This window comes from Cnephaeus nilssonii, assembly GCF_951640355.1.
Source record: "Cnephaeus nilssonii genome assembly, chromosome: 4".
Classification (NCBI taxonomy): domain Eukaryota; kingdom Metazoa; phylum Chordata; class Mammalia; order Chiroptera; family Vespertilionidae; genus Cnephaeus; species Cnephaeus nilssonii.
In genome coordinates this window covers 86,302,949-86,326,154 of record NC_137075.1, presented here as the reverse complement: position 1 = coordinate 86,326,154, position 23,206 = coordinate 86,302,949, and the positions used below count along the sequence as shown (strand labels likewise).

The window sequence follows — 23,206 nt, the reverse complement described above, 5'->3', positions numbered from 1 at the left end:
AGTGGCGGGGTGGTGGGGGCAGCACGTCCCCTGATCGGCCGCCAGGTCGCCTCCCACAGAGGGAGGCCAGACTTCGGCCTAGGCCCACTCCCTGAGCCATCAGTAAGACATCCCCTGAGGTCTCCCAGACTGTGAGAGGGCACAGGCCAGGCTGAGGGACCCCCCCTCACCCCCCAAGGCACGAATTTTCATGCACCGGGCCTCTAGTAATACCATAAAAGCCCCACAAAACCTGAATGTGAAGGTGAGGGATATAAATAATACAGTACTACATTAACAACAGTGAGCTCACTAAGTGCCACACACTGTTCTTTTGTTGTTGTTGAATCCTCACTTGGGACATTTTTTCCATTGATTTTTTTTTTTTAATCCTCACCCAAGGGCATTTTTTTCCATTTGATTTTTTTTAAAGAGAGTGGAAGGAAGGGAGGGAGGGAGAGAGACATAGATTGATGTGAGAGAGACACCGATGAGCTGCCTCCTGCACTCGCCTCAATCTAGGCCGAGGATTGAACCTGCAACCCAGGTAACACACCCTTGACTGGGAATCGAACCCTAGACCCTTTGGTGTGTGGGGCAAAGCTCTAACCATCGAGAAACACCAGCCAGGGCTGTTAGGTTCTTTTTAAAGATTTTTAAAAACATTTTTAAAAGTTATTTATTATTAATTTTTAGAGAGAGGGAGAGAGAAAGAGAAACATCAAAGTGATCAGCTGCCTTCTGCATGCCCCTGACCAGGGATCGAGCCTGCAACCCAGACATATGCCCTGACTGGGAATCGAGCCAGCAACCTTTTGGTGCAAGGATGACACCCAACCAACTGAGCCATACTGGCCAGGGCATCACACACTGTTCTTGAAGCTGGGGAAACAGGAGTGAACAAAGGAGACTGTATACCAGGCTTCAAGCAGCTTACACAGGGGGAGGCAGGTAAACAAAATCCCCAAGTAAACCGTATGCTAGAAACAATGGTAAGAGCTACACACAAGTAAAGCAGCGTAAGGGTATAGAGTGCCAGATGACAGGAAAGGGATCGGAGTCAAGGAAGGCAAGGCCTCACTGATAAGGTGACTCATGAGGTAACCCGAAGGAAGTGAAGCCAGCCATCTGAGAAGAGTGGGACAATGACCCAGGGCTCAGAGGCAGAGCTGAAGAAGCAGTGAGTGAGGGAGAAGGTGCTAAGAGATTAAGAGGCAAATGATGGGGATGGAGAGGGAGAGGTTAAGACCTCAGGACAAGACTTTATTCTGAAATGAGATGCCTTTGGAAAGTTTGGGTCAAATGAGTCACATATAACTGTGTTTTTTTCAAAACTTTTTAGTTATGGAATCTTTTGTTCACGGGATCCACAGAAGATTAATATGTAACACCGATAAGGAAAAGGTACTTAGAAACCTGGCTACGCTGTTCCCACTTTCCCTCTCCCTCCTCTCAAGTTTACAAATGAGGACAGTCTGTAGGATCCAAATGTTCATATCCTGCATCCAAACAACTTCATAATCCAGGCCCACTCTAACTTTTCAGAAAGCTGTTCATAGGGAATAGCAAAAAGAGAGTAAATGCTGCTGACCCATTAGTAGAGGAACAAATGTGCTGCCACAAAAATCAGCCTCTGTAACACCTCTTTATCAACCCAGTACCAAGGCACAAGGTCAAAGTCCCCCCCCACCCCCCACCCACCCCTCCACAAACACCTCTGAGGCTACATACTACATAGTGATAGCTTGTGTTCCCTTTCAGGGCTTCCTTACATATTCATTTTAACTTGATTTCACTTAATTAAACATGTTTGAGCAATACAATGTGATCTACTTCTGCTGACATTCTCTGAGGATGTAGCCTCCCTGTCAATTTATATTTTAGGAAAATTCTTCCTCCCCTAGTGTTATTTCATCTATCAGTTTTCACTATTCTAAGCCAATGCATCCTGCGAAGTCCACTTTGTGAAGCCACCCTCCCCACACTTTGACCTTCAGTTGGAATTCCAAATCTTCAGAGTATGAAGGGAACTTCCAGGCCATGTAGTGCTCTAGTTCACTGCTCATTCCATGGACTAACCCTTGTGGGGAAGCACAGGACTTGGTTGGAAAGTCTGTAAGGAGGATTCTCCGAAAGGTTGGGGGACGTTGCCGAAGGCGGCAGCCCCTGCCTTGACTTTTCCAAACAAGTCTGAGCCCCCAGGTGTTTTGCTGGTCTCTCTTATGTTTAGTCTTTAAGACCCGGCCTTGTAGAAGCATGTGCTTTCAAGGATACTTACCCTGCTGATTGTAGCTAGAGGTTAATTTTAGTTCAAGCTGTTGTTACAATAAAAGCCTAAGGAGGCAGGCAATCAGGGCTGTTTTGGTGCCTCCTGCCAACCAGCCCCTTAGCCTCTCTTTCACAGAAACGTGTGTCAGAGTAATCTATTCATCCGTTCGCTCAGGGCCTGCTAGTCAGTCCCAGCAAACCCTCTGCAGATGTGGCTGGTAGTCTTCTGGCCTTTTAGTGACAAGCACACACTGGCCCACAAGGCAGTCCAAACCCTTTCAGACATACAGTAATTGTGAGAAAATTCTTCTTACTAACCCAGCATCTGTTTCCTGGTATCTTCCACCACTGGTTCAGCCCTCTGGTTGAAATAGAGGGAAGTCCGATTCCCTGGCCCTCGTGCACCCTGCCTAGCTCATAGTTGGCCTTGTGTTTCCCCCCATTCTGGCTCTGCCTCTAAAAATTCGAATTCCCCAACCATCTCACAGGTCCTCTGTGGAAACCACCTTCAATCTGTAATGATTAGCTAACGGTCACAGGCAGATTTGATGTCTCTGTATATAGCTGGTGAGGTCTCTGTGTCCCATGCCACAGATTACATCTGTTCCTGCTTCTCTTCTCTAGCTTAGGACTTCTACACTTAGCCTTGCATTCATCATCATGCACTTTGTCATGAATGTTTACTGAGCACCGTCAGGAACCATACTAGGTACTAAAAAAATAAAAGTAAATAAAATGTGCTCAGCCTATAGAAGAGTAAGAGCAAGAAAGGTAGAATAATAAATGGGTGAGGAAGTTGGAGAGGCTTCAACGGAAGCAGTGCTATCTGAGCCAGTGATGAACTATACAACACCAATGCCTCACCCAGCCTTGCGTCCCCAGCACCAAATGGAACAATGCTTTGCGCTCAGCTGAAGTTCAGAAAATATGTGAATGTGGTAAAATTGAGAAACCTGCTCAGCCCCCTCAGCCTCTTTTGGAGGTGAGGTAGGGTGATCAGTGAATCCACAGTCTGACAAAGGCAGTTACAGAGACTGACAATGTACCTGGCTACGTACAATATTGCTCAGGTGGTTGTCCTCGGACATCTGTGCATTCTGGAAGTAGGACAAGGGTGCAGGCAACTCTGTCATTGGAGCAACTGTACAGAAATACCTTTTCACAGAAAACAAAGCCTCTTGGGGTTCTGAAAAGGGAGAAAGAAAGCAATCCTTTGTGCATTACAATTACACTTTCATTTTTAAACACTTTCATAAATTACATTAGGTGAAACCAACCTTTCTTTCATGTGTCCTCCTCCAGGCTGAGCTTCCTAAGGACCTCACAGGCTGCTGTCACTTGCAGACTCCTGGATTAGGTCTGAAATAGGATTTTATCAGGTTACCCAGAGTTGGACAAATCCTAGTAAATCCATTCACACCAATCAAGTACTTAAAAGACCAATCTATAAGCCACACATTTATTCATTTGCCATGACCTTCAACTGATAAACATTTTTTTAAAATTTTTTTTTGTTAATCCTCACCTGAGGATATTTTTCCCATTGCTTTTTTAGAGAGTAAAAGGTAGGGAGGGAGGGACAGAGGAAGAGAGACAGAAAGAGAGAGAGAAACATTGATTTGAGAGAGACACATCAACTGGTTGCCTCTGGCACATGCTTTGACTGGGGCCAGGATGGAACCTGCAACACAAGTACATGCCCTTGACTGGGAATCGAACCCGAGACCCTTCAATGTTCAGGCCAACGCTCTCACTGCTTAGCAACACTAGCCAGGGCTCAACTGACAAACCTTTATCAACTCAAGATACCTCTTTGGTAATGAGTAAATCTATTTGAGAAAAAAGTATTTTTAAATCACAAAGATAACCAATGTCGTCAGATTTAGAACAAAGGGAACTGAATAGTCTTAAAGAATGTTCTCATCATTTCCTTTTTTCTTTCCTTTTTTTTTTTTTAAGAGACAGGAAGGGGGAGAGAGAAACATTAATGTGAGAGGGAAATATCGATCAACTGCCTCCTGCACACCCACTAATCAGGGATCAAGCCAGCAACCCAGGAATGTGACTTGACCAGGAATGGAACCAGCAACCTTTAGGTAAATGTGACAACATCCAACCAACTGAGCCATACTACCCAGGGTTGTTTAGTGATTTTAATTTTGCCCAAGGCAGGGTAAAGAGGTAACATCCATTTATTTATTTATCCTCACCAGAGGATATTTTTCAATTGGTTTTGTTTAAAGAGAGTGGAAGGGAGGGGAAGAGAGGGACAGAAACATCGATGTGAGAGACACATGGATTGGTTGCCTCCCACAGGCACCTTGACCAGAGCCAGGGATCCAGCCTGCAACCGAGGTACGTGCCCTTGACCGGAATCAAACCTGGGGCCCTTAATGGGGGGATGAGGACAAATATGTAATACCTTAACCAATAAAGAAATTAAAACACACACACACACACACAAAAAAAAAAAACCTGGGGCCCTTCAGTCTGTGGGTCGACGCTCTATCCACTGGGCCAAAGCAGGGCAACATACATTTTTTATGCCCGGCCAGGGTGGCTCAGTGCTTGTGCATCGACCCATGAACTAAGAGGTCACTGGTTCAATTCCCATCAGGGTATATGCCTGGGTTATGGGCTCGGGGCATACAGGAGGCAGCTGATCAATGTTTCTCTCTCTATATCCCTCTCGCTAAAATTAATAAAATCCTATTTTTTAAAAAACACATACATATTTTTAAAAAGCAGAAGGGGGCCAAGTTCAGTGACTTGGTTAAAAATCACAATTGGTCAGACCAGGACAAAAATAAAAGACTTCTGACTCCCAGCCTCAGGTCTCTCCTTTGTATCCAAGTGCAGCTTTCTTTACATGTATCACTCTGTCCCAGAGTTCACCCTTCTGAGGGACACATTCCTATTTGCCTGTCCACCTTAATCTCCATCAGCCAATTCTTTATTTTAACTTTCCTCTTCATAGAAAGTGTTCAGAAATGTAAAAGGGAAAAAATCTGTTTGCAAACCTAAGCAGAACTCCAATTCATATACAGTATCTAACAACATTACCATGTACATATTTACATGAAAGCAATTTTGTCAACATCAACATCTGGTTTCATTTTCACTTTTCAAGATCCTCTATTCCCTAAATTCTCCACTATTTTTATTATAATGATTTTTCATAAAAAACATATTAAAGTAACTTTTTCTTCTAGTAAAGGTATCAAGTTCAAATTATCCCTTAGTTACCTATATTTGGCTCACTCAAATCATGACCAATTTTTTTTGGTGTTGTTAATCCTCACCTGAGGATATTTTTCCATTGAATTTTAGAGAGAGTGGAAGGGGGGGGGGGAGGAGAGAGAGAGGGAGAGAGAGAAATATCAATGTGAGAAACACATCCATTGGTTGCCTCCCGAACATGCCCTGACCAGGGCGGGGGATCAAACCTGCAATCCAGGTATGCGCCCTTGACCGGGAATTAAACCCGAGACCCTTCAGGGGGTGGTGGGTGCTCTAACCATTGAGCACACTGACCAGGGCATGTCGAACTTTTAATGAAGGTATCCTTTCCCTTCTATCCTTCATGCTTCCATGTATCCATGCCTATCTTTCTCCTCCCCTCCAATTTTGGCCCACAGTTAGCTGGCCTGGGATCAGGGGATTGCAAATTAATGTTAATTTAGTAAGACATAATTAATGTAAATGCCCTTTAAAATAAAGTAAGTAAAAATAGACATAATAGTTACTTTTATGAGGGTTATTCACTGGAAGGGGATACATAGGAAACTTTGGAGGAGACTGTTAATGTTTTGTTTCTTGATCTGAGTGCTAGTAACACAGAGGTTTTAGTCTTGTGAAATGCACTAAGCTGTACACATGATGATCTGTGAGCACATTTCTATATACTCCAATTAAAAATTTAAACTGACCCTAGCCCGCATGGCTCAGTGTTTAGAGCATCAGCCTGTGCACGGGAGGGTCATGGGTTCAAATCCCAGTCAAGGGTGCATACCTGGTTGCGGGTCCAGGGGCGCATGCAGGAGGCAACCAGTTGATGTGTCTCTCTCACATCAATGTTTCCCTCTCTCTCCCCCCTCTTTACCCTCCCTTCCACTTTCTCTGAAAAAAAAAAAAAATCAATGGGAAAAAAATTTCTGATTGATTTTTGTGGGAATAAACCTATATCTAGGGTGACTCATACTATTGGTCCTGTCTTTTAAAATTTGTAAAATTAAGAATTAGCAATAGTATGCTAGTTTACTCAAAAGAGAGGTGGATTCTAACAGAACAGTTATATTTTCTAAGTACTCAAAGTAAATGTTCTGAACTATGCTTCTAGATTTTTAAAAGTTAATTATCTAATTAAAATTTTAACATGAATGTATTAATGATCAGCAAACAGAACATATATTATTCCCTTCTTTTCCACAATACATTTAGTACAGCACCTACCACCTCAGCTAACCCAGAAATGCCAAAGGATGGCAAAGAGAAAAAGTTGCAACTGATTACCTCCACTGACTATTCTGAAGACTAGACAAAATCATTGAAAGTATAGCTTTATTATAGAAAAATCCTTAGAAATCTGTCATTAATATTCTCATATGATCCTTCAGAAACAAATCAAGTAAATAAGACAGTGTTAGCCAAATGAAAGAAAAAGGGCAAGAAAGAGCAATGTGCAAAAGTAAATAAAGTGTATTACCTTTACAGGTAAAAATTAGAAGAAAAGCCCAGCTGGCGTGGCTCAGTGGTTGAGCGTTGACCTATGAACCAAGAGGTGATTCAATTCCCGGACAGGGCACATGCCCGGGTCATGGGCTCGATCCCCAGTGTGAGGTGTGCAGAAGGCAGCCGATCAATGATTCTCTTATCATTGACGTTTCTCTTCCTCTCTCTCCCTCTCTGAAATCAATTTTAAAAATAAAATATATCTATATCTATATATATAAAAGGCTAAGCGACTGGCCGACCAGCCGGTAGATATAATGCACACTGACCACCAGGGGGAAGACGCTCAACACAGGAGCTGCTGAGCGACAGCAACTTTTCAGAGTGCCCTCTAGCACTCTGGGATCCCTCAGGGGATGTTGGACTGCCAGTTTCAGCCCGATCCCCACAGGCCAGGCTGAGGGACCCCAACTGCCAGAGGGACCCCCCTCACTCCACAGATGCCCTTCGAGCCCTGGTCCCGCCCCAAGGGAGGGACGAGAGAGGTTGGCTCCAGGGCGTGTCCAGCCCATCTCGCCCAGACCCACCCTGCCGGCCACCTTCTAATTAATTTCCTTTCAATGTGCACGAATCCGTGCACTGGACCTCTAGTATATATTAAAAAAAGAGAGCAAGTGATTATACATTCACTAAATAGCAGTTTACTGGCTATCTACTTATATCAAAACTCAAAGACAGACACTGAGATTTAATTATATATGTTCACTTTACCCATTCCACATAGGAAAACAGTGTAGCACACATAAGTTCGATCCCTGGTCGGGGCATGTATGGGAGGCAACAGATTGATGTTTCTCTCTCACATTGATTTATTTCTTTCAATCTTTCTCTCTCTCTCTCTCTCTGTCTCTCTCTCTCTCTCTCTTTTAAAGTCAATAAACATATCCTCAGGTGAGAACTAAAAAAAAAAAAAAAAAGATAAGCTATAATGAGAATATAGTCATTTTATTTTTTATTTTATTTTTATTTATTTGTTTGTTTTTAGAGAGAGGGGGAGGGAGAGGCAGAGACACACAGAAACATCAATCAGCTGTCTCCTTCATGCCCCCTGCCAGGGATCGAGCCCAAACCTGGAATCAAACTGATGATCTCCTGGTTCCTGGATTGACACTCAACCACTGAACCACACCAGCTGGGCGAAAATATGGTCGTTTAAAGAAGTTTCCATTATTAGCCTTATGCTTATAGGATCTGTTCAGCTATTAGAAGAAACCATACAAACTGATTATCATACTGGAGCTTTCTCAGACAAATCTTGCAAAAATCAACAATACAGTAATCACTTTAGCATATCCCAATACTATCTTCAAAAGCACATCCATCACATTTACTTGTGAAAAACTAAGGCTCAGGAAAGGTCAAAGAATTTGCCAGTGCATGATTATGAAGTTAATAACACCAGTTCCAGAACCCAGGTCTTCTGATGCCCAGTCCAGGTTTTTCCAGTTCACCCAGAGAAAGCACAGGCTTCCACTAATGCTCTGAAGATCAAAACACTACAAGGCAACCCTCCCCGCAAGAGCTGCTCTGTACATGGAGCTCAATATGAAGAAGAGACAGGCAACAGGGTTAAGCTAGGTCTTCAGTCAGCCTGGTGAACAAACGAACATTGTTGGTACAAAGAAAGGAGCAGGCAAAGGCAGATTTGATTCTGGTCCAGTAACAGCTGGAAACAATTGATGACTCCGTGGAGAAGGCCAATGACCCCACTGTTAAAGCAGCGTGGCAGATGACACTAGTGGACTTTATAACATTCTTAGCAGTGCCCTGAGAACAAGAAAAGATAGTTGTTGGGAATGAGAATATTTCATGTGACCTGGATTGCAGAGGGAGTGGGAGTAGGGACAGAAGTGGATTTTGGTGTTTTCTTTCTCTGGCCACCTGCTAAAGATTTTTCTGAGACTGATAGAGCATACTTGAATTCACTGCCATCCATTTCCTTTTCCTCAATACACTTGTTCAATCAGATAAAGGAAAAAGAAATCCTTTTCTGATGGGCAACTATAATTTCTATATACGAAGAGACTAAAAACAAGAAGATACAAATAATATAGAAACTTAGATGTGCTGAACAGAAAAACTTAACCAGAAAATCTTCTATCCATCAGCACCTGAAAAAGTATCACAGGAACAATGTTTAGAATTGAAAATAAGTTTATAAAAAATCCCATTTAAGGAAGCACCAACAGAAAAGTGCGTTTCTTTCACTACATCCTGGTAACAACTAAACCTCAAAGTCTTATAGCATGTTTACTTAATTACTGATGCCATTTTCTTTCTTTACTCTCAGAGATAAATGTAAACAAAATTTGACTTCACAGAAACAAATATCTAGATGGTGACATTTTATCATGATCTTCTCAAAAGCAAAGGGCTTGTAGCTTGTTTTAATGATTCTAGCCACTTGATTAGTTTCTCCTTCATTTAGAAAATGACCAAAATGATTTTTTTAGAAGTATCTTTGTATTGTAATGCTAAGAAGTTTTCAAATGTCAATAAGCTTGTGATTTATTCTTTTTCCACACAATTACTTAATCAGCCTTAATGTTAATTTGATAGTTTAATATTTTTAATAGATTTTTAGAGAGAGAGAAAGAGAAATATGGATGAGAGAGAAACATGGATCAGCTGCCTCCTGGCACACCTCGTACTGGAGATCTGAGCCCACAACCGGGCATGTGCTCGCTCTGACTGTGAATCAAACTGGCAACCTCTGGGTTCATGGGACGATGCTCAACCAACTGTGCAACACTGGCTTAATTTTACTTTGACAGCTTCTTCCTAGACAGGCAGTCCAAATTCTGATTATATGGATGGGTATAGAGACCCTCTGTTTTTTAAAAACGCACATCCAACAATAAATGCAACCAATCTCTAAAATTTATAAAAATAATGTGAAATTAATTTTTTTAAATATTTTATTGATTTTTTACAGAGAGGAAGAGAGAGGGACAGAGAGCCAGAAACATCGATGAGAGAGAAACACCGATCAGCTGCCTCCTGCACACCCCCCACTGGGGATGTGCCCGCAGTAGGTACATGCCCTTGATCGGAATCGAACCCGGGACCCCCGAGTCCGCAAGCCGACGCTCTATCCACTGAGCCAAACCGGTTCCGGCTGTGAAATTAATTTAAAGTTTTAGAAATACATCCTGAAAAGACTCCTCTGAATTTTAAGAGCAAAAAATTTTCCCATCCCTACAACAGGCTTTGTCAAAGTGGTAGACTCTAAAAAGAGCAAGGATAGTGATATAGCCTATTTGGTGAATTTTTCCTCCTTCCATCCCACTCCACTTCTGTGAACCATCTGTGGTAGATTAGACTATTATTTAGCAAATATTCACTCCAGCATCCCCAAGAGAAAAATATACTTCCCCTCTCCAGTAATGTTAGGCTTGCCTCTTTGTCCTGATTTGGCCTCAAGGTGGGCATAGTATACTACCCACCCATGTCTTTGGGCACAATCATAAAGATACTGTTGTAAATAACCTGGTTATTAATTAACAGGGAAGGAGCAAAGGAAAGGCCAAATAGACACATGCCTAGTAAAGTCTGGATGAAATAGGGAAGGAACAGGTCATTGGCCAGAGTAAGCATGGCCACTGCAATTGTGGGAAGATTTCAGATATTTCAACTCCTAAACAAAGGGGTTTACTCTCTCTTGTGCGCTGGGCTCCTGGCTCTCTTGTTGTAGAGGGCATGCTCCCCTGCATTTGTCCACATGGCTCACAGCCATGTGGGCACACAATCCTATCTAATAAAGAGGGAATATGATAGGCACACAATCCTATCTAATAAAGAGGGAATATGCTAATTGACCCTCACGCCATCAAAAAGTGGCAGCACCCACAGCCAATAAGGATAGAATATGCTAATTGATGCCCCGCCCTCAAAGATGGCAGCACCCACAGCCAATAAGGAGGGAATATGCTAATTGACTACCTCACTGCCATGCCCTCAAAGATGGCGGTGCCCACAGCCAATGAGGGAATATGCTAATTGACTGTCACGCCCTCAAAGATGGCGGTGTCCACAGCCACAAGATGGCAGTGCCCAGTCCCCGCAGCCCCCAGCTGCCCACAGCCAGCCCAAGGAACAGGCAAGTCTCAGATGTCGGCTGCCCAGCCTCCCAGGGCCGCCCGAGGCTCAGGTAACCAGGGCCGGCCAAGGCTTGCGCTGCTGGCAGCAGCAGAGGTGTGATGGGGGCATCGCCTTCTCCTAATTGCCGGGTCACCTCCCGTCCCTGAGGGCTCCCGGACTGTGAGAGGGGGCAGACTGGGCTGAGGGACTCCCCCCTCCAGTGCATGAATTTTCATGCACCAGGCCTCTAGTAGACTATAACTAGCCTGATGTTACATTGGACCCAGCTCCACAATAGAAGGACACTCTGGACACTGGCTTTGCTTCCAGCTCTGCTGAATCCCCAGCTACAACACTTTCAGGACTGGTTTAAGGGTAATGGGACTTTTGAAACCCAGGGATGTAATTCCACACAAATAGAGATCATTCATCCTCCCATGCTAGTCTTAGAAAATTCTTTTTCTTAAGATATCATAAGGACCAGACCACAAGCACCCAGTGGAGAAAGGGATCTCCCACTTCCACTGGTGGACCATTTTCTACCCACTTCCATCAGTAACAATATGACTTGCTTTGGTCAATGAGATCTTAGCAGATGTGGCACAAGCAAACCTTGAACTGTGCTTGTGTAGTAGGTAGGCCTTGCCTTCTTGTACCTCTGCTGCTGCCTTGAGAAGAGCTTACCCTGTGTAGCCACTGTCCCTTCAGTCTGGCCCCAGAATAGGACGTGCAAAGCAAAACTGCTCTAGCTGATCCACGGATCTACATCTTGAAGTAGAGCCTTGAGTGTCCGAAGGCACTGAGTTTTGAAGGAGTCTGTTATATAGTTATCGTAATTGTTTTTAAATAATAATGGTTATGTGGACTCAGAATAAAAATTAACAAAAACTTACAAGTCCAGAATCCTTTATCTGAAACCCTTAGTACTAAATGTGTTTGGAATTCATATTATTTTTCGGGTTTTATAAAGTAATATGATGCAAGTACCATATACTTTATAATGACCCCTTGGGGTCTTAGACCCACAATATCGAACACATTAATAAATATGTAGTAAAACATATAAGTAACCTTAAATTACACAAACAGATTCAGGTTAAATGTCAAATGAGTTATGAAAAGCCTTTCAGTTTTTTCAGGGGCTTTTGGATCTCAGAATTGTAGCTATGGAGCTATCTTATTAATATTTGTATAATTATAAAGAATCAGCCCTAGTCTGTTTGGCTCAGTGGATAGAGCATCCGCCTATAGACTGAAGGGTCTCAGGTTCAATTCTGGTCAGGGGCACATGCCCAGTTGCGGGCTTGATCCCTAGTAAGGGGCGTGCAGGAAGCAGCCAATCAATGGTTCTCTTTCACCACTGATGTTTCTCTTCCTCTCCCTTCCTCTCTGAAATGAATAAAAATATATTTTTAAAAGAATCTCTACCCCCAAAAAATACATTTAATTTCAATAACTCAACATAGAAGATATGATTACCCTGAATCATTGTCTTAAATTCACTGTGGAAATGGGGAGAATACCATTTATCCTTAATGGGGAAAAAAAGACTACTTACATCTAATTAATTTGTAAATCATTGGCTATATATTCAACAAAGCTTGCATTCTCTCTTTTGCTTTATTTAGATCAACTTAAGAAACTTAAGAAACTGTGAAAACTAAACATTATACCCTTTAATCAACACTTATTGGGTTTCTTCTACATACCCAGACACTGTGAAAGGTGCTGGGGATGCTACTGATTCCAATAACGCTTCTGTTTACTTAAAGAGCTTACTTTCTAGAAGGAAAGACAGACAAATATCTTTTTATATTAATTACATGTTGAAATCAAAATGTTTTAGATGTAATGAATTATATAAAATGTTATTCAAATTAATTTTACCTACTTCTTTCTACCTTTAAAAATGTGTTTATTAGAAAATTTAAAATTAACATTTGAAACTCTCTTTATGTTATTATTGGACAGTGGTGCTCTAAATCTTCCGTTCTCTCTGATACACCAGGCCTGATGCTGAAAATCCCTGACAACCCCTTCCTTCCTGGGGCTTCCCCCCCTCCCTCAGCTTTTGTGACACTGAACCCTAGAGGCTTTCCTCCCGCCACTCCATTCTCCTCAGCTGGCTGGTTTCTCACTCTGCCACCCCGCTAAGTATACGTGTTCCTGAGGGTATGCCTGGGTCTCCTGTTCCCTTCCTCTCCTTAGGTCTCCTCCACTGCTTCAACACCAACTCGCAAGTCTAAGTGACTCTCACGTTTACAGCTCCAGGCCTGTCCAAAAGACTTCCTCCTCTTCCTCCCTAGAATAGTTCTTTGCTCCTAACTTCCTTATATTTGTGCCATCAACGCTCCCATTTTCCAAACTTCAAGTTTCCTTGTGAACTTGACACTTTATTCCTTGCTCAATCGGCTGCCATGTCCTGTTCATGTTTTTTCTTCCTTTCTAAGCCTCTGCTACCACCAAAGATCAAACTCTCATTGTATCTCCTTTGATTATGCAAAGCCACCTCAATTCTCTTATCCATTCTAGCCCCAACTACCAGATGAATGTGCCTAAAGAAAGCTCTGACAACAGGGCCACACTTTCAAATCACCTTCCAAATCTGCCCGGCATCTAACACAGGACGGACAAGCAGCATTAAGGGTCTCTGAAAGGTTTTTCAGTATCTATCGCCAAGAAGCCTCGCCCTATAATCTGACACAATAGCGGAAGAGCACTAGCCAAGGGAACCTGGAGTGGGAGGAAGAGAACTACATAAACTTTGGTAACTCTTCTGCTAGGATGATTCTGAGACCAACTCCAACCCTCGGGCTCTCCGCAAATGGAAATTCATGCAGCAGTTTAGGACTAGTAGCAGCCATTAACTTAAAATCCAGCAGTAAATGGTGTCCATTCAGAAGAAAGGATACCCAGAACTGTGGAGACTTTCTACCCAAGAACCAGGAGTAGTAGAATGGAAAACTAGATGACAGGTGGTACTTCTACAGTCTATTTTTTCTTTTGTGGTGGCAGGGGATGATCCATGCACTCAATAAATAGACTTATTTTTTCATTGTTAAAGGGTTGTTATTAAACGTGGGTGGGGGTGGGGCTTAAGTTGGTTGAACTCTGCAAATGAGTTAAGGAAAACTGAAATAGGCTTTTGCAGGTGACTGAAATTAGCCAAATGCAACAGGATCCAATCTACTTTCCCGTTTTATCTTCCTTCATAACAGCCATTTAATGTTCAGACTGGCTCACTGGACAGTGAGATCCAGGACCCCTGTTTGTAGTACACCCTATGATTATAATGTCCTCCCCACTTCAATTCCAAGGGTGAAAGCCTTCCCACTGCAAAAGTAATTGAAATAACCAGATTCCCTTAAGCAGAGGTGATCTCTATCTGCCTCAAACGTCCACGAATGTTTTTACCTTTACAATGTGCTCTGCCATATAGTTATTTGCACACTATGCATACTATCTCCCATAGTAAACCTTGAATACGTTATTCATCTTGTGCAAAGCAGACAAATGATGCTTTTAATTTCGTTGTTATTTTCCTACATAAGGAAAATAATCTGAGCGGGAAGAAAACACAAACATCTAAGACACATGCAAGGCATCGGACATACATGCCTTGGGACAGTTCCGATCTAAGGCAAACGCATCAGACCCTGTTGTCCGCTTCGAATGTGAGACATAAGGAACTTTTTTACCCCTGAGTGCCACTCGCTTCCCCTGGACCAGGACACAGTCAGAGGAGGCGTGGAGTTTCCTCAGTTGCTCAACCGGGCTGGGCGCTACGCGCTTCCCCTTTCTCCGGCTCCACTCGCCAACACGGCCAATCCCGGCCCAAGCACCTGCGCCCTCAGAGAGCTTCGAGAAATCAGCACTTCCGGACCAAGGCTCCGAAGGTCCCCTCTTCGACCCGACCGCACGCTGCGCCCGGACCCCGAGAAACGGGCAGCCCCTCTTCATTTGCCACACGGGGTTCCAGTGTCCCCGCCCGGCCGCGCCCCGCTCCCCATCCTCCAGGACGCCGGCTCCGCGGCCGGGACGGCGACAAAGGGCCGGCCGAGCCTGCGGCCACCCGTGTCGACACCGGATGAGGGGCGCCTTCCTCTCGCCCAGGACACCCCATCACGCACCTACTTCCTCCTCGCCGCCGCCTCCTACGACCGCCCGCAGCCGAGGTGCCTTCGCGAGCAGCGCCTGTTGTTTCCGATGTGAAATCTCGGCCTCCGGAGCTGCCCGGCCCAGGCCCCGCCCAAAAGGCTTCACCGCTGTCGTCATTTCCGGCTCTGGCGTCGTTGGGGGCTGGCCCGCCCGCGGAGGGGTGGGCTCTAGAGGGGGCAGGGACGAGACCAGAGGAAAGGGGTGGAGCTTCCGGTGGTGTGGGCGCGGGTCATGGGAGAAAGGCTGCCTCGGACCTGGACGAACTCGCCTAGAGTGCCCGCAGGAGTCGAGGTAGTCTAGGATCCGAGACAGGTCTTGAGCAGGACCAAAGGACCAAAGTTTCTACGTATGCTGGGCCCAGTGTGTGGTTCTCCAAGCCAACAAGTTATGGCATCTTAAAACCTCAAGTTTCCTAGCTCTCTATCCCTCTCTTTTCCTCTGTAAAAAATCAATAAAATATATTAAAAAAAAAAAAAAAAGGGCATGTACATTGGCTGCGGGCACATCCCTGGTAGGGGGTGTGCAGGAGGCAGCTGGTCGATGATTCTCTCTCATCGATGTTTCTAGCTCTCTATCCCTCTCTCTTCCTCTCTGTAAAAAATCAATAAAATATATTTAAAACCTCAAGTTTCTTTCATCTCTGTATTACCTATTTATAGTGTTTCTCAATGTGAATCAGGTGCACCACAATCAAGAGGATGCTAATTAAAATTGTAAATACTTGTGCCTTCTCTTTCCTCATTGAATCAAAACTGATGGGTGGGCCCTGGCGGGTTTGGCTCAGTGGATAGAGCATTGGCCGGTGGACTGAAGGGTCCCATATTCAATTCCAATCACGGGCACATGCGGGTTCGGTCCCCAGTGCGGGGCGCCCAGGAAGCGGCCCATCAATGATTTTTTCTCATCATTGATATTTCTCTCCCTCCCTCCCTCTCCTTTCCTCTCTGGAATCAATAAAAAATATTGAGGGGGAAAAAACTGATGGGTGGAGCAAACCTGAGAAACCTCATTTTAAATAAATGTCCAGGATTCTTGGGATCCAAATTAAGAACCAGTCTTCCTAAATGGTAAGCTTCCAGAAAGCAGGAAATGGGCTTATTTTTGTAATCCTGAAACCTATCTGGCAGACAATGAGTTGCTCAAAGGTCAGCTACCACTCTAGTATGTGATGTGGCAGACTTGGGAGTGTCATTTAATTCAAACAACATGGCTTGAGAATGTTTATTCCTTTTTGTTTATAGAAATTACGAGAGGCCCAATGCACGAAATTTGTGCAAGGGGGTTGGCCTTCGCAGCCCAGGCTTGGTCCGGAAGGTGGGCCTGTCCGGTCTAATTAGCATATTACGCTTTTATTATTATAGATCATACCTTACTGGGTATTTTATATTGCTAATTTCTAATTTGGCCTTTATGAGTCAAGTAATAAAATGAAAAGTGAAGATCGTTAAAAGATGAAAATATGAGCATTCAAATGCAAATGAACATTTCAATAATTTAACATTTAAAAAATCTACCCATTTATCAATAATTATAAGCTAAAAAAATAATTATAGCCCTGGCCGGTGTGGCTCAGTGGATAGAGCGTCGGCCTGTGGACTGAAGGGTCCCAGGTTCGATTCCCGGTCAAGGGCACATGCCTGGGTTGTGGGCTCCATCCCCAGTAGGGGGCGTGCAGGAGGCAGCCGATCCAGGATTCTCTCTCATCATGGATGTTTCTCTCTGTCTCCCTTCCTCTCTCTGAAATCAATAAAAAATCTATTAAAAAAAATAATAATTAAAGCTCACTTTGGTCTACAGTATGAATATAACAGTTCCTGGGTTTAGAAATACATATCTGAATTCCCAGTTTTCTTCTTGACACTAGATTGTTTCTTTGCCTATTTAGGATTCCTTCTCATATCCTTTATATCCAGCAGTATTCACAAATCAATTTCACAATCTATTGCTGAGCAAAAACTATTTCTCAATTTTATACTATTAATAAAAGGTTAAAATATGACCAGGAAAAATATGTAAACATTTTGACATAAAACCCTTCAGCAGTTTCTGCAGAGATGTGAAAACATTTATAGAACTCATTAGAAAGAAGGAGGTAAATAAGCCTCATATATACGTTAGTATACCTACCTGGCTTACATTTATTTGCATTAAAAAATTATTTTTACTCCATATGAAAGAAGAAAAAAAATAAGTTTAGTCCACTTTGACTCTCAGACTGAGTTTCCTCACTTTGTCACCATGTCTAGTGTCCGTGCCTGATGAGTACCTGAAACAGCCCTCTCCACAAAATAATCGTTAGCTTCTACTATTACATAAAGTTTATCAGAAAGCACTATGACAAGATTCAAATTAACAACATAAAGTTCTCTAAGGCGGAAATGTTTTGGGAATGGCTAGGAATGAAGCCTATAATATTAGAGTTGTTCTCAGGCAACATTTTTGGAAGAGATTACTTTACATTCATGAACATACAGAATAGGTATGTTGATTTGCCTAAAAAATGTTTTCCTCTTTAAAAATCTACTTAAAAAAGCCCTCACTGGTTTGGTTCACTGGATAGAGCATCAACCTGCATACTGAAGGGTCCCAGGTTCAATTCGTCAAGGGCACATGCCTGGGTTGTGGGCTCAATCCCCAGTAGCGGGCATACAGGAGGCAGTTGATCAATGATTCATCACTGATGTTTCTCTCTCCCCCTCTCCCTTCCTCTCTGAAATCAGTATTTCAAAATCTACTCAAAAAGAAAATAAAGCTGCATTTATGTAGTCTGTTAGGAAAAAATATTGGTACTGAGTAGATACCTTAAACTGCTAATGAAAGTGTAGTCCTTGGCTCATTTAGCATTGGCATCATCATCGACCGCAGGCCCCACCCTAGCCCTACTAAGTCAGAGTCTGCACTTTTGTAACAAGATTCCTCCAAGTGATGCAGTGCACATTAAAGATTGATCTTAAAAAAACACGTCAGCCCTGGCTGGTGTGGCTCAGTTGGTTGAGTACTGTCCTGTACACCAAAAGGTCGCCAGTTCAATTCCAGTCAGGGCATAAGCCCAGGTTGAGGTTTCATCCCTGGTCAGGGTGCGTACAGCAGGCAACAGATTGATGTGTCTCCCTCCCTCATCCCTTCTCTCTTTCTCTAAAAAAAAACAAAAATCAATAAAAGTACATTTTTTAAAAAGTTAAAATAACTTCTTTCCTCCTGTAAATAAACATACGAGTGTTTTTTTAACATACATGTTTTAAATTATTTTATGTATATGGTCAAATGAGAAAAAAGCATATTGGTTTTTTAACTGCCTAACTTTTTTATACCTGGAATGGGCAATATGGATCAAGCAAGGTTTACAAACTGAAATTCAATTATGGGCAAATGGTAAAGACAACCCAGAAAACTCAAGCAATTCAGGAGAAATTTTACATGTATTCTCCCAAACACTTGAATACCCCACCCCAGCAGTTTATACATGTCCAATTCTTCACATGTAAATCTGAAAACCTTAAAGTTTAAGCTTGGTGGCAAAACCTGACTTTAACTGACATTAAGCTATTAATGATCTTTAACCTAGTGGCTGTGATCATTCCTGCTCTGCTACAGAAATGTTAATGTATGAACTTGGATTCTGAGGCAAATCTCTCTGGAGTCGTTATTCAGTACATGGTATGTGTCCCCAAGGGTTTCAGATATGGGCCTTTTAAGATAAATATAGTGAAAGAGCAAGAGCAAAATAAATTAATGCCAATGTTGACTAAATAAAACAACCTACTATGATGCCTTAGAAGTGGTAATATGGTAAGAGAAAATAGGCATAATAAAGCTCAAACAAGATGTTAGGCTGAGGGTCAATCTGAGAAAAAGCTAGTAAATGAATTTGTAAATGGCAAGAAGCATGTTTTCCGAAATTTTCCTTGAGAAACCAGAATTTAAAATATTATAACACTAAAAGGGAGTATCTCCATAGACATTTAGATTAATCCAATATAAGGTAAATGGTCTCTTTGACCTTTAGTTACTAATACTCAAAAGAAATAAAATCAGCCCATAATTTCAAGTTTCTAGTATGCACCGCACAATTACAACATGCCACTTATTTAATAAGACTGAAAGAATGAGTCCCCGAGATCAAATATATACATTTTTAATATCTGAAATATTTACATAAGGGAACCATGTCATGGTCCAATGTTAATAAGAACAGTGTTTTCAAATGTCCTCTTAAGATGTAAAAAAAAAAAAAAAATCTACTAACTCAAGCTCCATTAGGCTTTATCTTCCTATTCCCAATCTTTATCTTTAAATAAATACTTAGACATGAAATAGCTGCACCTACTTTGTATTTATAACTGTTTAAAACGTGTTATATTTTCGATTAATTTTGCTCCCTGGTGAAGTTCTGATGTACAAGAAAGAAAGCCCCATGTGTGTGTCTAACACCATCAATGTATTTTTAAACTTTGATGAGCAGAGGTAACAAACAAGGTGTGTGCTTGCATACACACACACAAGCTATAAAGCCTTTACAAAACAAAAAATTAGTGGTAACTGCCTTAAATGATTTACTTTATCCTTAAAAATAAGATGTAAACTTTTATAAAATGCCATGCTGAAATTCTATTGTATTTTGTCAAACTTTCCTAGTCTGTAAAATGGCCTAATTTTATCTTTTGTTTTTAAAAAAGTATTTTTCATTTATGCTTTTTTTTTTTTTATGCAAAGGGGCACACCAAAATTAAACTAAGGGCCAATCAGTGCAAAAATGCATTAAATAAAGCTCTCCAGGATCTGCCTCATTTCTGAACAATGAGATTAGGGGGTAGGGGGAGGAAGGGGAACCACTGATCACATGCCTGTAAAAGAGGGGCTAAAGCAGCCAGCTTTAACAGGAAAACCCCATTCTGTTCAACAGACTGTTTCTTGCCATAAGAGAATAACATGCTCTGGGAGACTATTAACCTAATTATCCCAGACATTTGGATTGGCACAATACCATGTTTGTTTACAATTATATTTTTCAATTAGAAAATGTTCAAGGGAGCCCTCCAAAGCAAATTAGGGAAAATACTTTTATATATACATTCACACAAACACATTCATACAGAGATACAGTAGGAATGGATGGTCTCCTAATTTTCACACTCTAATTTTAAATTTCATGCCTTCATGAAAGCTTGCCAATTCTGATCAAGGGGGTAAGGGTAATAGATGTGGCTGGTATTCTTTCAATTAAAATTGTTCATGTTGGTTCCTATACAGTACAGTTCAATATTAAGTGCAATTCTGCAAAAGAATTGGGGAGTCATTTTAATATTTACAAGGAACAAATCAGCAGAACAAGATTATATCAGATAGGCTGTGTACAGTAGCTGTGGCTTATAAAACATACCAGTAATTTGTACCTGGTGAGTATAAAGAAAACCAAGGTAGGATTCGGATGTCTTTACAACCAAGGGAGTACACAGGGCATCAACAAATTGGAGGACAAAAAAAAAAAATTCACATTTTCTACATCAAAAAAAAATTACAGATCTCACAAATGTCTTTGAAGACAAAAAAAATTTTCAAGGTCCTTTGAAGGATGGGAAAGACGGTATCTGAAATGGAACTCTAAATGTACAGAGAGTTTTACTTCACAAGACCAATTTTCTTGGCTTCTGTTTCATATATCAATAATCTCCACATTTTGACTATAAAAACTTCTGCTTCTTCATCAAGTACCTAGGAGAGGGAAAAAAAACAAAACAGCAACATATGTAAGATAAGCAATCAGCATCTCCCAACAATAGTGACTATTATAAAAAGGGCTTTTACCCACTGACAAGCGTTTACTTTCAATAAAAAGACAAAGGAAATCTGTCTAGTGTGAGAAATGTGGTACATGTAAATTATAAAAATGCATTCAGCAAAATTTCATGGCTTACTGAATACTGACACCACAGTATTTTCTTGATCCACCTTTTATTCTAACTTTCATCTTTACAAATAGTACATTTATGCATGTTTTGAAAAACTATTTCCTAAGGGAAGCAAATTTTTTTATAAAGAATACAGTAATTTAAAAAAAAAGAATACAGTAATTTAGGCAGAACTAGTTATACAACTACTTAATAACTTTAATGCAGAGTATCACCTTTATCCCCCAAAACAACCTTAGAATCTTAATATTTATGGAGTCCTTATGAATGTGACACTGAATTAAGTATTAAATGAGAATATACGTAAGGTATTTAATAGTGTCTGAGATACAATAAACAGAGAAAGTGAAAACTGTCATCTTACAAAGGAACACAAGACTAGTGAATAAATTAAAGGTCCTATCCCTTTGACAAATACACAAATCAAATTATCTTCCTATCTGCATGAGTTAGGTGCACCATGTCCTCCTCAGTACCCCTGCCCTCATCCCACACATAGTCAGTCAGCCCTCCACACCAGAGCTGTAGTGAGGTAAAATGGAATATCATGTTTCCTTCTACAGGAAGTAGCTGTGACTAAGCTTCAGGGTATCACTGCCATGAAGGCTTGTAGAATAATGTTATAGTCACCCTGCCATCATCTGAACTGATTCACTCCTTGTATTCATATATATACTAGAGGCCCGGTGCCACGAAATTCGTGCACGGAGGGGGGTTGTCCCTCAGCCCAGCCTGTACCCTCTCCAATATGGGACCACTTGAGGGATGTCCGACTGCCCATTTCGGTGGGATCGGGCCTAAACGGGCAGTCAGACATCCCTCTCACAATCCAGGACTGCTGGCTCCCAACTGCTTGCCTGCCTGCCTTCCTGATTGCCCCTAACCGCTTCTGCCTGCCAGCCTGATCACCCCCTAACCACTCTGCTGCCAGCCTGTTTGCCCCCAACTTCCCTCCTCTGCCGGCCTGGTCACCCCTAACTGCCCTCTCCTGCAGGGTTGATCACCTCCAACTGCCCTCCCTTGCAGGCCTGGTCCTTCTCAACTGCCCTCCCTTGCAGGCCGGGTGCCTCCCAACTGCTCTCTCCTGCTGGCCATCTTGTGTCCACATGGGGGCAGGATCTTTGACCACATGGGGGCAGCTATATTGTGTGTTGCAGTGATGATCAATCTGCATATTATTCTTTTATTAGATAGGATAGAGGCTTGGTACAGGGGTGGGGGCCAGCTGGTTTGCCCTGAAGGGCGTCCCAGATCAGGTGGGGGTTCCCTTGGGGTGTGGGGCGGCCTGAGCGAGGGGCCTGTGGTGGTTTGCAGGACAGCCATGCCCCCTGGCAACCCAAGCGGAGGCCCTGGTATCTGGAATTTATTTTCCTTCTACAATTGAAACTTTGTAGCCTGGAGGAGAGCCAAGCCTGGGGCTCCCTCCGAGGCCGGCAGCCATTTGTGTTGGGGTTATAATTGAAACTTTGTTGCCTTAAGCAGTTGGGCCCGGCCAGGGTGTGCAGAAAGCTTTGCTTTCCCTGTTGCCGGCGGCAACCCTGGCCTGCTCTCTCAAGCTCTGTTCTGCCGCCATTCGGTTTAAATTTGTTTACCTTCTATAATTGAAACTTTGTAGCTTGAGTGGAGGCTTAGGCCTGGCAAGGGCAGGCGGAAAGCTTGGCTTCCTCTGTTACCTAGGAAACCTTGCTCTCTGTGGCTGTAGCCATCTTGGTTTGGATTAATTTGCATACTCGCTCTGATTGGATGGTGGGTGTGGCTTGTGGGTGTGTTGGAGGAATGGTCAATTTGCATATTTGTCTATTGTTAGATAGGATAATTGATTTCAGAAAAAGGAAGGAAGAGGTAGAGAGGGATAGAAACACCAATGATGAGAGAGAATCATTGAGGATCGAGCCAGCAACCTCAGCATATGCTCCAACCTAGAATCGAACCGTGACCTCCTGGTTCATGGGTCAATGCTCAACCACTGGTCAGGCCACCACTTGTATTCTTAAACATTCTACTCTCTGACTGTAACTTTCCAGTTGTTTCATTCCAACACATTTCCCATCAGTCCAGATTCAAACTACCAGCTCAATTCC

At 42.5% G+C, this 23,206-nt stretch overlaps 2 protein-coding genes across 10 annotated transcripts in view; both read right to left on the bottom strand.

The window, feature by feature from the left end:
• The window catches only part of PSEN1 (presenilin 1), a 61,746-nt gene extending 46,403 nt beyond the window's left edge, over positions 1 to 15,343 (bottom strand). For 2 of the 6 annotated variants that reach the window (XM_079768199.1, XM_079768201.1), the window contains exons 1-3: positions 15,189 to 15,342; positions 3,525 to 3,606; positions 3,294 to 3,433 (exon numbers count right to left, since the gene is read on the bottom strand). In XM_079768199.1, the coding sequence (XP_079624325.1) occupies positions 3,294 to 3,380 (87 nt within the window). In that variant the 5' untranslated portion in view covers positions 3,381 to 3,433; positions 3,525 to 3,606; positions 15,189 to 15,342. Of the gene's footprint in view, positions 1 to 3,293; positions 3,434 to 3,524; positions 3,607 to 15,188 lie in introns of all 6 variants that reach the window. The other 4 variants (XM_079768200.1, XM_079768202.1, XM_079768197.1 and 1 more) reach the window with 3 other exon arrangements.
• Positions 15,344 to 19,335: 3,992 nt separating this feature from the next.
• The window catches only part of RBM25 (RNA binding motif protein 25), a 46,209-nt gene continuing 42,338 nt past the window's right edge, over positions 19,336 to 23,206 (bottom strand). For all 4 annotated transcript variants that reach the window (XM_079769432.1, XM_079769431.1, XM_079769434.1 and 1 more), the window contains one exon: positions 19,336 to 20,928. In XM_079769432.1, the coding sequence (XP_079625558.1) occupies positions 20,836 to 20,928 (93 nt within the window). In that variant the 3' untranslated portion in view covers positions 19,336 to 20,835. The remainder of the gene's footprint in view (positions 20,929 to 23,206) is intronic.